Consider the following 12,723-nt stretch of genomic DNA (forward strand, 5'->3'; position numbering starts at 1 on the left):
AACCATACCCGGGAGCCCAGCCATCCCCTTCTCCTTCTGGAAATCGCTGAGGCATTCTGCCCGCTGTTTAAAACAACAAAAAAAGGGAGAATGACACTACTCCTGGCAGAGGAGAGGGGTGAATCACGCCACGCGCTCCCAGGCTGTCTGTCACGGGGGGATGGAGGGGCCCCGGGCCATGCCCCGTCTCCTTTGCCGCCCCTCCCGCGTTCTCCACGCTGAACTTTACCCGACTTCTCAGCCCCGCTCCGCTAGCTCTCGGGCCCGCCCATCTGATGCATATTCATGAAGGACCACGCCCGAACTCGCCTCTCATTGGCTGCTCCTTGCTCTCTCCCGCTCCCATTGGCTAGCGCCGCCGCCGCTCCGGGCGCGGGGCGGGGCGGCCGCGCCCGCGCCTCCCGGGCGGTGACTCACAGGGCGTGGAGTGCGGGTCCCGCAGCGGCGGCGGCAGCGCAGCCCGCGCCTCCCCCCGCTCCCGCACTACTCATTGTTCCGCCCGCTCCAGGCACCATGGACGAGCTGGACCAGTCGCCCCTGGTCTCCTCCTCCTCCGGGCCAGCCCGGCCGCAGCAGCCACAGTTTAACTACCAGTTCGTGCTCGACGACGAGAAGGAGGAGGAGGAGGAGGAAGAAGAGGAAGACGAGGACGAAGACTTCGACGAGCAGCTGGAGGTGATGGAGAGGAAGCCTGCCGCGGCTCCCGCCGCAGCCCCGCAGGAGCGGCCGCCACAGCTGCTGGACCTCGGTGGCCCCGCCGAGCCGCCCCGCCCCGCTGCTCCGGAGCCGCCGCAGCCCGACTGGAGCCCCCGGGAAGCTGTGTCCTCTTCCTCCTCCTCTGCCACGACGCCGTCCCCCGCGCAGGAGCAGGTCCCGGCCCCCGCCCGGCCCTCGCAGCCCCAGCCGCCCAAGCCCGAGCCAGCCGTCGTCCCCCGGAGCAGAGGGTCCTCCTCCGGCTCAGCTGGTGAGTGCTCTCGCCCCGGGCCCGGGGAGGGTGGCGGCCGGCCGGGGGAGCCTCCACCCGAGCCGCTCCGGTCCTCGAGCCCCGCTGCCCCGCCGGGAGGTTCCCTTTGTCTGGCGGCCCTCGGCCGCCTCCTGCGGCATCGCTCCCTCCCCTCAGCCGCGTTCGGGCGCGGCCCCGCTCCCCGTGGCCCCGCCGCAGCTCATGCTGGAGAAAGGGCTCCCCCCCCCTTTCTTTCTCTTTTCTTTTTTTTTTTTAAATTGTATTTTTTTTTCTCTTTCCCTCCTCCTCCCCTCTGTGTTATGCTAATAGCGGGAGGGGGAAGCGCCGCCCCGGCCGCCGCCTCGCACATGGGCCGCCCGGGGGCGAGGCCGCCGCCGCCGCCTGGCAACGGCCGCGTCGCGGCGGGAGCGGGGGGCGAGCCCGGGGTACCGGCCGAGGCCAGAGAGGCCGGCCGTGTCCGGGATACCGGCTGAGCCCCGCGGCGACGGCCCTGCCCGGGGTACCGGCCGAGTCCCGATGGACCGGCCGCGGCGTCCTCGCAGCTCCGACCGCTTCTCTCCCGGCTCAGAGCCCTCCCTTGGCCGCATTGTCCCAGGCACGGTTCCCCCCAGGGCGGTCCGGCACTGCGGGTTTGGGCGTGGGAGCGCGGGGGAGGAGGGAAACATAAGATACTTGTAATCTTACTCATGTTTAACACAGCGCCTGGAGGGAGGGGAGGGGCGAGGGACTGCGGAGCCGCCGGCCCTCCACCTGGCCGGCACAGCCCTGCGGCCCGCATCCTGCGTGGGGACGCCGCGCCCCGGCCGCGGACTGAGCCCCCGAGAAGGAACCGGTGACCTAGGGAGGAATGTGTGGTAGCACAAAGGGAGACCAGGCTGCTCGCTGCTCTAGGTGTGGCAGTCCTGGAGAAGAACGTCAGCCTCGCGTCCTGGATGGCCGCGGTTTAGCCACGGCTGTCACCTGGGGCTTCTCCAAGGCGTTGCCCCGTAATGTGGGGGTTCGCCGGAGCACAGGGCTGTGGAGCGGAGGGCGTGTCACCCCCAACAATTGCTGGTGCTGCCCGATTGCCAGAGCCCTTCTCAGGTCTAATCCGGGAGCTGACCCGCATGACTAATGCCTTGCATGCGGATTGCGAGTGTGCTTTGGCTCCACTTCCTCTTAATTCAAAGTAAAAGAGCTGACGTGAGGCCACTAAAACAGTGAAAAGGAACAAATTCAAGTGCCTTGAGATCGTCATGGTGTGTGCTTATCTTCATTGCTGTTGTGGTGTTGGTGTGTTGTAAAGATGCAGGATTTCAATAATAACTCAACACCACTGTATGAGGGGCCATGATACTCAAGAGCTAATTTTAAAGAAGCATTTGGAACAATAATTTTTTAAAAGGCCTGTTAAAACGTGAATTTAGTTTTTTCAGGGGAAGTTTCACAATGCATTTTATTTGCATGTGTGATGGGACTTTATAGTTACTTGTGCTGTTGTCTTTCACAAAACCTACTTTGTTTTGCTCTTCTGGAAGCTCTCTATGTAGCAATATGCCAAGGAGATTAATTTTTTTTTTTGCTTTTTTTTTTTTAAATTGTATTTTTTTTTCTCTTTCCCTCCTCCTCCCCTCTGTGTTATGCTAATAGCGGGAGGGGGAAGCGCCGCCCCGGCCGCCGCCTCGCACATGGGCCGCCCGGGGGCGAGGCCGCCGCCGCCGCCGGACAGATGATGACAAAAGCTTGCAACAGACTGAAGAGGAGGGATTCTATATGATGGATGAACAGAATTTTTTCTAGGCGTGTTCTCTGAGTGGAGCTCTGGATGGTTTAAACAGAACAGAATGGAAGAAATAGGATCTACCAAATCATGTTGTTTTGAAAAGGAGGGATGAAAGTGTGTTCTCTGGAAGTGATTTGGTCTTTTTTCCTCCCTGACCCCTGAAGAATAAGGCAGAAAGAGCACAGTAATTCCTGAAATAGTTCTGTGTTAGAGACCTAACTGTGAGAATTGCGTAGTATAGCTGAGAAGTGGCATCAAGGAGTTATTTTAATTTGTCAGTGATGATTAATTTAGGGCTCTGAAGTAAGGACTGGCATCTGGGGGAGGCCTGGTTTCCAAAGACAAGGTGTTGTAACACAATGCTCATCTAATGATGAGTTGAAATTTTAGAAGCTCTGTACTTGAAACTCCTGGATGAGAGCAAATTATGTTGATAAAAGCTTTGCCAGGTTATCTCATGAGTACTTTGGCCTTCTCAGATGCAGGAGCACTTAGTTTCCATCATGTTAAATATCCATTTAAACATCAAATATTTGTTAGTTTTGCATTTAGCAGTGGGTGTTAAAACTGTCTGTGTCAACATATTTGGCTTGGCTTCAAATTAGTTCACTCTCAGTCATGCTGGGAGACTTGCAAAATGAATTTGCTGTCTGCAACTGGTGGCGGGGTGACCATGGCAGGGACAGCCACGTGGCCCTGTGGTTTGCTCTCTGCAGAGTTGTCGTTTCACTTACTTTGAGCTCTGCTGTTTGAATTTAAGGTCTAACTGAAGAATTACAGTTTACAATCTAGAAATTTTGAAAAAAATTCTCTTCATATTTGAAATCTAAAGCTTTCATTTATGAGGATTTGAGGCAAATAACTTTGAAATTCTGTTTCCAGGAGCAGGAGAGTATGGCCTGTAGCAGAGAATAGTAGGGCTTCTTTTATCTGCAACAATTGGCCACGGTGCTGCTTTTTTGGCAGTGGAACAATAGCAAAAATGTATTGCCTGCTTGATGGCCCATTGAAATGGATTTCATGTATATATGGAGGTGTTTTTTAAAAAGAAAATCTTTGTAGTTGCTTTTAGTTACACACTTAAGAGTATTCAGTATCATTGTGACATAATTATATATAATGCAAGTCTCTTACAGTGTAACAGCAGCCTACCTTCTGAAGAGCTAATATAAATATTTGCAGCAGGAGAAAACAAGCAGGAGCTCTGCAGTCTGACTTGGGTTCTCCTGAATGATTTCTGGGGTTTTTGTACTTGCTGTTTTGTGAGCAGCAGAAACTATGGTTCTGGTGAGATTACTGCTTAAATCTTTTTATTACCTGAATTTACATAAGCCCAAAAAAAAAGTCAGTTTGCTATAGGTATACATGGTCAAAGTAATACCCCCCTTTTTTGGCTAGCTGCCCAAAGTAAGAATAACCAGTGTACTGTGATGAGTAGATACCACTTTGCTTCTTCAAGGCCTAGATTCTGCAGCAAAAGGAGGGTCATATATCACTTTTCTGGAAGAGACTGGTGTGTTTTGGAGTTAAACTGCACTTACCAGAAGCTTGTACATGAAATCCACCAGACTGGCCCTAGGCCAGCATGCAGAGAGAATAAAGATGTTTCCTTGCATGTCTGTTGCTTTCAGCTGACCTGGGTTAAATACATATGCAAATGTTCTGGAGGGCCAGTTTATTAATTAGTCTTGCTTTTCCATGTGATGATATAGGATTTTTTCTTTAATTCATCCATGCTGAGGAGAGGTCTCGGGAAGGTTTGCCAGACAGTGTCAAGCAGAGGTCAGCAGAGCTGCCTGGAGCTGTCCCTGGCCAGGCTGAGCCCAGCCGCAGGAGGTGCTGAATAAATGCAGATCTATACTTGCTTCTGCTCAGCCCAGCCAGTGAACCTTTTGCTCTGCTCATCCTGCATTTGCATTTGATACAAATTCTAAACCAGTGTATTTGCTTCTCAGATTGCTTTCTGTTGTGCTGCTGTGTCTGCATGGGTTCCTTTGGATGAGTTGTGTGCATTTTAAGGACAGGATGCAGCATGACTTGGAAAAAACAGAGTTGTCCTTGAATGCTGTCACTGGTGACTTTCATTTGCACCCTTCATTTATTAAAATATGTACCCACTGATCTTCAGTGTTTCTCTGAGGTGCAAGACATTTTGTCTTCCCAAGTACAGTCAGCAAAGCTGTAAGGGAGGTGTTCATAACCTGGATTATCTAACTTAGAATGTGATTTAAAAAAAAAAAAAAAATCTGTTGTAAAGAGGAGAATAATCAGCAATTTGACTGCTGTAGTGAACCTTCATTTTCATATTTCATGTTCCCATCTTGGTGAGTTCAACAAAGGATCATTTTATTTATTCAGTTTTATTCATTGTCATGTGCAGTGTCTAGCACTGGGGCCTGCTTCTGTAACTGAGCTGGTGTAAGAGTTTCAGAAGCCAAACAGCCCTGACTTCTGGTAAGCAGAAGTGTGTGCAAGGATAGTCCTGCCAAGTTTGATGGTATGTTTGCTTTGTGTGTGTGTCCCTGGACTTGCTTTCCAGGATAAAACCACACAGCTTCCACCTACCCTATAATGATGTAACCCTCAGGGAAGTTTTGAATTGCACTGGGAGTTTTCTCCTTGGAGATGAAATCCTCCAAACCACAATTTAGGAGCAGTGAAGAGCTGCTGTTTGTTTGCCCTCCTTCCCCTCCTCCCAGCCTGTGCTTAAGGAAGCTTTGAGCATGGCTATGGAGTGACCACTGCCTTGTTGCACAGAACCTCTTTCTTATCTCACAGATAACCACAAGGAGCAGCACTTGTGGAAGGTGAGGGGAGTGTTCAGGCTTCCCAGTCGGAGGTTTTCTCAAAGTTGCTGGGAAAGCAGATGTGTTCATTTTGTTTCCTCTTCCTCCAGTGCCCAGGATTTTGTCAAGCACTCAGTCCAAGAGCCTGGCTACTTAGAAGGAAGCATTTAGGCATCAGTCTTCTTAACCCTGGAGCCCAGTTCCCATGCTGCAGGAATTCTGGGGTGCTGTGGTGGTAGCCACACAGTTTTGAGGGGATTTTGAGGTTTTGTCTACCTGTTTCCATGTCCATTCTGCCACACCCAGCTGCTTGATGGCTCTCCTGTGATCCTGGCCTTTGTGTGCTGGGAAGGAACAAAGCGTGGTTAACCTTCAACTGGAGCACTTGGTGTGCTGGAGTTATTTTTCTTTGTTTTCTGTTAATATTTTGACAGAAGCTTCTTTTTTATTATTTGTGCTGGCAAGTTTCTATAGTAACTATGAAACTCAGATAGAAAAATTAGTAAAGTGTAGTTCAGTCTGAAAATGTCCTTTGGGTTCTAGTTTGGAGGCAAGGAAACAGTTCTTGGTCTTTTATTGGCTAGAAAATGGAAAGCAACTTGGAGCCTACAGGTAAATTTTCTTAAGATAGTCAGAAATGCTTATACATGAAGTAGGAGGAAAATTGTGTAACTCTCAAGCTGCTTTAGAAATGAAAGGAAAAAAAAGAGAGCTATTATTGCCTAGTAAAAATAGTGAACTGTGAGACCTCAGAAAAGTAATGTTTTAGTGCAGTTTTTAAAAAATTTTCTTTGTTTATGATCTAAAATAGAAATTGCTCCTGTGTATGCTTTGGAAACACTGCATATTTTCTACTTATTCTGCAGCCTCAGTTCTTAGGGCAGCATAGGACAACCAGAACTGGGATCCTGCACTCCAGACAGATGACACACGCTTGGTGGATGGCTTTTTAAATTGGTCTTTCCATCAATAAGAACTATTACAACAGCAATAAAATCATGGCCTTATTAATATTCACAAAGTCTGAGAAAATCAAATTATCTCAGTAGAATGTTTTTTATCTTTCAAATGGAAATAATCAATCTGCTGCCAACTGTAGCTGTCAAAATATAAGGATTTTAGGTTAGATTTTGTGTTTTTAAATTAATGCTTTTCCTCATTATTTTAAAGGGTTTGTTTCTATTTGTTGCTTTCTGATGAATAAAGAAAAAATACTTTCAATTCTATCTCCCCTCTCAAAGTAGAAGTATTGGGAATACCACTGTGACCTTCCATGGTTTTGCTGGAAGACTTTCTTTGTGTCTGAGAAGATACTCCCAGCTTCTGGCAGCTTTTTAATGAACAGGGCAATCATGTCATCAGCTTCATCAGCTAGGGAGAATATGCTAGTTGAGATGTCTTAAATGAGACACAAGACTGAGATAAATATAAACTTTCCTGTTGCCAGTTAAAAATGTTCTCAGTCTGTCAAAATCCTCCTGCTTATCCAGTCAGCACTGGTTTGTGACAGTTTTCCTTGAACCCTGCTCTCCCCTCTTTTCTGACAGGAGAGAAAATTCCTTAATGCCTGTCGTTCTGTGTCCCCTGTGTGTGGCAAGGAGAGCAGTGCCAAGGAAAACAGACGACAGAGCATGTGTGAGGCCTTGCAAAGCAGCTTGGAGCTCAGAACAGAAAGGAACAAGCGAGGAGGAAAATGTCACTGGTGGCAGAGAGGCTCCTTCTTTCATTGGGTTCAGCCAGGTCTGCTGGGGGTACCTTCAGCCTGCTCAGAGAGATGGATTTAAAGTGCTTTAAACCCAAGTCTTCCTTTAAAGATCACACTGATAGACTGAAAATTGGGTTTTCCCTGTGTGTTCTGTTTTAAATGACAAAAAAAGAGAAATGGTTGGGCAAAACCTGTATTGACCAAAATCTGTTGTGCTGTTGATACCTGATCCCCTTGGTTGTCAAGACTCTGAATCTTCACATTGCTTTTCCCCTTTCATTAAAAGACATTCTACAGATACTAATGGCTACACCGAGTCCATGGTGTTGCTCCCTATTTTTCATATCTTATCCATCAGACATCTTATGCACCATTTTTTTTATTTATTTTGCAGACTATAAGCTCTTGTGTTGCAGGCTTGTCACACAAGGTAATGTGTTGGGAAGAGATGCCAAAAGAAATCAGTAGCATCTCTTCTCTATTCTTTAAAGATTATTTTAGCTAATAAATACATTCTTCTGCAATGATAAGGTTGCTCATCTAAATACTGCTTAATTTGTTTAATTGTGGGGAAAGCAGGGAAAAATCCATCTGTACAAATCAGTGAAAGGGAATCTTGTGATTGGTATAATCTCTAAAATTAAATTGGATAATGTCTGCATAATGATAGGATTTGCCTGGCTCTTTAGACCTCCTGCCTTTGAATAAGTTCTGATGTAATTACTATATTTTTCTGCTTTGTGGCACTGCCAGAACTCAAATTTCTTTTTGTTATTTCAACTTATGGTTAAAGAGTCTGGGTCTTAAAAAAGAGTTACTTCGTTTTTAGAGGAATTATCTAGTATTTTATTTTGTTACAAATGTTGCCAAAGGCTGAGAACTTGGATTTAAAGCTTCGTCTAGCTGGACACGTGTGTTTGCACTTGGCTAGTTTGTTTCTTTCTGCTTCCTTTTACTCAAATATATTGAAACAGTATAAATTGGTGTCTGTAAATGCTGAATCTGGGAATGCTCATGTTTTAGATGGTTCTAAATGAAGGTTTTGCTTTGCTATTAGTTTCTTTATTAAATATAGTTGTGATAGTGAAGTGGGTATTTCAGGCCATCAGAGGTGGGCTGTGAACACTTGGGGTTAATTGTGGCCACCTGGCTTCAGTAAAGGGCGGCTTTGCCCACCACCTGATGCTAATTTGAGTAATAAAGCAGAATTTCCGTGGTTGGAGCTGGTGCCTTGCAGGGGGAAGGTACAGCCGAGGTGTGTGGTACTCCAGCCGTGCTATTTACTCCTTCCTGAGCTTTGGGAGGAGAGCAGAACAGTTTTCTCTTTGTTCCTGAGAGGATTTCATTTCCTCGTGGTGAGCTCCTGCAGATTGCTGGGCCGGGAAAGGTATGTGCATCCTCTTTCTGGGAATTCTGTGTGCTCTTGGTGTGAGAGGAGTGAAAAGTTTCTTTGGAGCTGAAGTGTGAGACTTTTGTATCTGTTTGCTTAGTTTTGCTAACAAAAGATGCCTGATAAAATCCTGTCCTGCTGTGGGGGGATGGGGTGACACTCAGTGGATAAGGGACTTTTAGCAGAAAGCGGCATTAGAGAACCACTCTCTGAAATGCTTTGGATCCTGTCCCTGGCGTTGCTGATCAACATGGTTGCAAGACTGAGGTGAGAATGAGGTGTCTGAAGTATTTAATGGCCTTTTAGGAACATCGTGGTGGTGGGTTCTTAATTTGGCAGCCTGGGAATTGTAACAGAGAACGTTGTGCTAGAGCCAGGATTAATGTCTCTTCCTGGTGTCCCTCTGTTCGTGCTTAGGTTGGCACTTGGGTGTTGCAGGGGAGTGGAACTGCCTTTCTTTTCACTGAATAGCTGATCAAAAGGAGAAGAAATGCACAGAGCTCACCTCTATCCCGGTGCTTTACAGTCTCTGTGTTGCTGGGCAGCTTGCCTCAAGTGGAGCTATTTTAAAAGAGGAGAAGCTGTGAAATTGGACCATGTAAAAGTGATATTGAAAAAAAAAAACTTGCATAAACCAGTTGTTTTATAGATTTCTGCTTAGACAACAAGAAAATGTTATTTGCTGGAGACCTGTTTGCAGGAACGGACTATTTAAAATGCTCGTTTGAACTTGTTTTCTTCATGCACTTCAAATAGTGCAGTACGACTCTCCTGCAGGTGATGCGTGATTCCACTTCGCAGCAATTGCCACAAAGGCCTGGGATGACCTACAGCTGGGTTTGTTAATGATCAAAGGCCTTGGCTCCTTTTGTGATCCCAGCCCTGATGCCCTCAGGGTGTCCAAAATGGAGCTCCATTTTCCCCTTAAATCTTTAACAACTCCCATCTTCTGCAGCAGCTTGCACACTTTCCTCCCAAGATTTCCAAATAGTTTCCTAAACTGGAAACTTCTCTTAAAAAACTTAGACCTGTAACTAAAAAGAGCCAAACAAGAAATACTAATGACGTGCTGTGGCTCTGCAGCCTGGTCTAATGATGTGAAAAGGTTCTATTAATAGTTAATGTTCTTAATCTTGAATGGTTTAAATATTTGGCGAAATCCCCTATTTAGAACAATCACATCATAACAGGAGATGATTTAAATGGAGTTTGTGTAGGCAGCTACTTTTCTCAGGAAATTCTTGTGAAGTTTTGTGCCTTGTTTTGTACTGCAGTAGGAAATTAGGCATCTGAGAACTTGAAATAATTAACTTTTAAATGGCCACATGTGTTGCTAAACAGCTTGAGATAGAAATGCTGCTGGGGCGGCCTCCACTGTGGGCACTTGAGCAACTTGGTGCATTGAAGGAACAATTTCTCTTTCATATCTGCCCTGGAGGGGTTGCTGCAAATGGAACTTTTACACGGCGTGTGAGTCATGTCACAGATGCCATTCCTTGGAGTGTTAATTTTACCCTGTTTTCCTTTATTGTTAAATATTTATATTAACAGAGAGGCCTTTCACAATGTCCCACTGTGGGAGGTCTGTAAAGTAAAAGCAGTCCCTGGCCTGTTAGTTTGGTAGCTTGCTCATTTCCTAGGCTTGAAAAGGTGAAATGGATTCTTAAAGACTCCATTTTTGCTTATTTTGTTTCAAGACTAGCACGCATTTTCCAGCAAACTAATCCAGGAAGTGGTTTTTAATCTCTGAAGGCTGAAACTGCCACCTAGCAGCCTAATGCAGCCTCCTGCCAAAGCTAAACTGGGCATCAGGTGAAGTTTGCTCAGTGTTTCTCTGGGTTTTGTCTGTTTTAAAGCTGAGCTCATACACAAAAATAAGGAGAGCAGCAGAACAATAAAGCATTGTTAGCACAGTTGTGCTGCTGCTGACTGGAAGGAGGCACATGGGAGCAGATGGAAGGGTCCTTCACTTACACAAATCCAGTGAGGAGGGACAGGAATTGTTCTGGCTCAGTTCTTATTTTCTCTGACTAGACTGAAGTCCATTGCTTTTCTTGGAATTGTCAGTTTACTACTTAATTTTAAACATTTTTCTCTTGTTCTCTGGAAATCTTTACAGATAACTTTCATTTCATTAGTTGTGAGAAATCTATTTATTTCGCTACTTTTTATCTGAAATTTTGGTATTTAACTGTTAAGTTTTATGCTGGTAATGTCAGCATCTTGTAACATCAGCAGTTAGTGGGAAATCAGCAAAAATTAAAATGAGGGTTTAAAATTACACGTCTTTGTCACGCTGGTGTCAGGGTTCTTTATTTTTAAACAGCACTGAAATCTGATTCTCATTGAAGGACATTATGTTTTAGCTGAAATCATAATGCAGGTTTAAAATATGAGACTTCATGCTAATGAAAGAAGCAACAGGCCTATTTGTGGGTGATTTGTTTTTTGGTTTTGGGTTTTTTTGGGAATATCTAATTTGCATAAATCCAAGGTAAAATTTACAGGATGTTTCTGGTTAAAAAGAGGCATGTAGTCAGGCTGAGTATTTGAAGTTTGCTTTACGAGCCATTCATTGGAGTGCTTCAGTAACTCATATAAAGTGGTACCACTCATAAATAAGAGGTCAGCCTTTATCTTGGCTGCAATGCTGAAAGTACTTTACTAACTTGCATCATTATGAATTTTTGGCTGAAAAACTTTGGAGTAAGAAGTCTTTTTGTGGAGATTGTGTTCATTTTGAGGTCTCATTCTTCCATGTTTCATGGAATGAAATCTGTCTTCTGATGGAGGTGTTAACTGAGCAGTTCATCTTACTGAAGGACTTTTAGTTAGGATTTGTAAAAAGTTATGTTTTGTTTTTAGTTATGATTTGTAAGAAGATAATTTAGGGTTTTTTTTCTGTATATGTTTGGGTGAAGCTTTTTGTACTGAAACTCTGTATGTCAGTTAAGGTGTTTTGAATATCCACTTTTGCTTGACAATAGCTTTGCTCAGAGCTTGATGTATTCGGAAAATTTTTTTACTTGGTTCTGTTGTGTTGCTTGTTTGGGTGCTTATTTTTGTCACCTAATTACTGCCATTGAGATGCAAATAGGAGAAGGCACCCCTGGTGATGGATCCTAGAAGTGTCCTACTTACCCACAGAGCTGTGTTTCTGAGAGGTTTCTACCTCCACATGGGAGGTGGGGATGCTCCAGCAGTGTCACTGCTGGGAAAAATCCCTTTCACCATGTCACTTCAATTCCACTCTGCAGAGAGTGGTGGCTCAGTCAGCACCGATGCTGATGAGGAGTTGTCCTACTCCATTTTCCCTGCTTGCCTGGAGGTGTTACACAGGGCCCACAAGGGCAGGAAAAAGCCCTTGTATCTTTTTCCTTTCAGCAGGAAAAATGCCTTTCTGATGTGGGTGGAGGGAGAGTGGGTGGTTCTCCTTGGCTGGTTAGGAAACACTGCTTTTATGTAATCTCTTTTCACACTCCAGCCATGTGTGGAAAATAAAGTTTGGGTGTGGACATAATATCTTTCCATTAAGAGAACCTGGGAATTCAGTGGCTGGCATAGGGGTTTTATGGGACTGTGTTGGGTAAATGGAAGCCACACCTCAAAAGGAGTTATTGCCTTGTGCTGTCTTAAGGAAACACTGAAAAATGAGAGCCCATGCTCTTAAATCCAGTGCCCTTCCCCAGAAACTGAAACCTCTGTCTCTGGGACTGGAAAGTGGTCAAAAGATTTTAAATGTGGAATTTTCTGTAGAGATTGCCGTTGGCCTTTGGACAGGAAGGGAGCAGCACCTTTCAGGGATAACTTGTGTGTTTTTGCCTTCACCTCCTTGTCCCCCAGTGGACTCTGTGGTGTTTCTTTGCCCTTCCTCCAGCATTTCCAGCACCTCCTCTCCATTGCCTTGATATTGGTTTCCCTGGAAGGCCCTTTTCTGTTGGGCTGTCAGAGTTTCTGTTCACAATCTGATCCCATCAGGTCCCTCCTGCTTTTTCTCCTGCCCCAAAGCACAGACCCCTTCCAATACATCTGGGCTGTGCTGCCCTGGGGTGACCTGGAGGAGGGAAGAGTGTGTGGTTTCAGGAAAGTGTGGGCTGAGGAGCAGTCTCTGCTTGT

The 12,723-nt window shown here is 45.8% G+C and overlaps 1 protein-coding gene across 3 annotated transcripts in view; it reads left to right on the top strand.

The window, feature by feature from the left end:
* Positions 1 to 394: 394 nt before the first annotated feature.
* Positions 395 to 12,723, top strand: part of RTN4 (reticulon 4) — a 40,919-nt gene continuing 28,590 nt past the window's right edge. The window contains exon 1 of one of the 3 annotated variants that reach the window (XM_041474121.1): positions 395 to 964. In XM_041474121.1, the coding sequence (XP_041330055.1) occupies positions 514 to 964 (451 nt within the window). In that variant the 5' untranslated portion in view covers positions 395 to 513. The remainder of the gene's footprint in view (positions 965 to 12,723) is intronic. The other 2 variants (XM_041474122.1, XM_041474123.1) reach the window with 2 other exon arrangements.

This window comes from Pyrgilauda ruficollis, unplaced genomic scaffold, assembly GCF_017590135.1.
Source record: "Pyrgilauda ruficollis isolate IOZ18807 unplaced genomic scaffold, ASM1759013v1 scaffold31, whole genome shotgun sequence".
NCBI classification, from domain to species: Eukaryota; Metazoa; Chordata; class Aves; order Passeriformes; family Passeridae; genus Pyrgilauda; species Pyrgilauda ruficollis.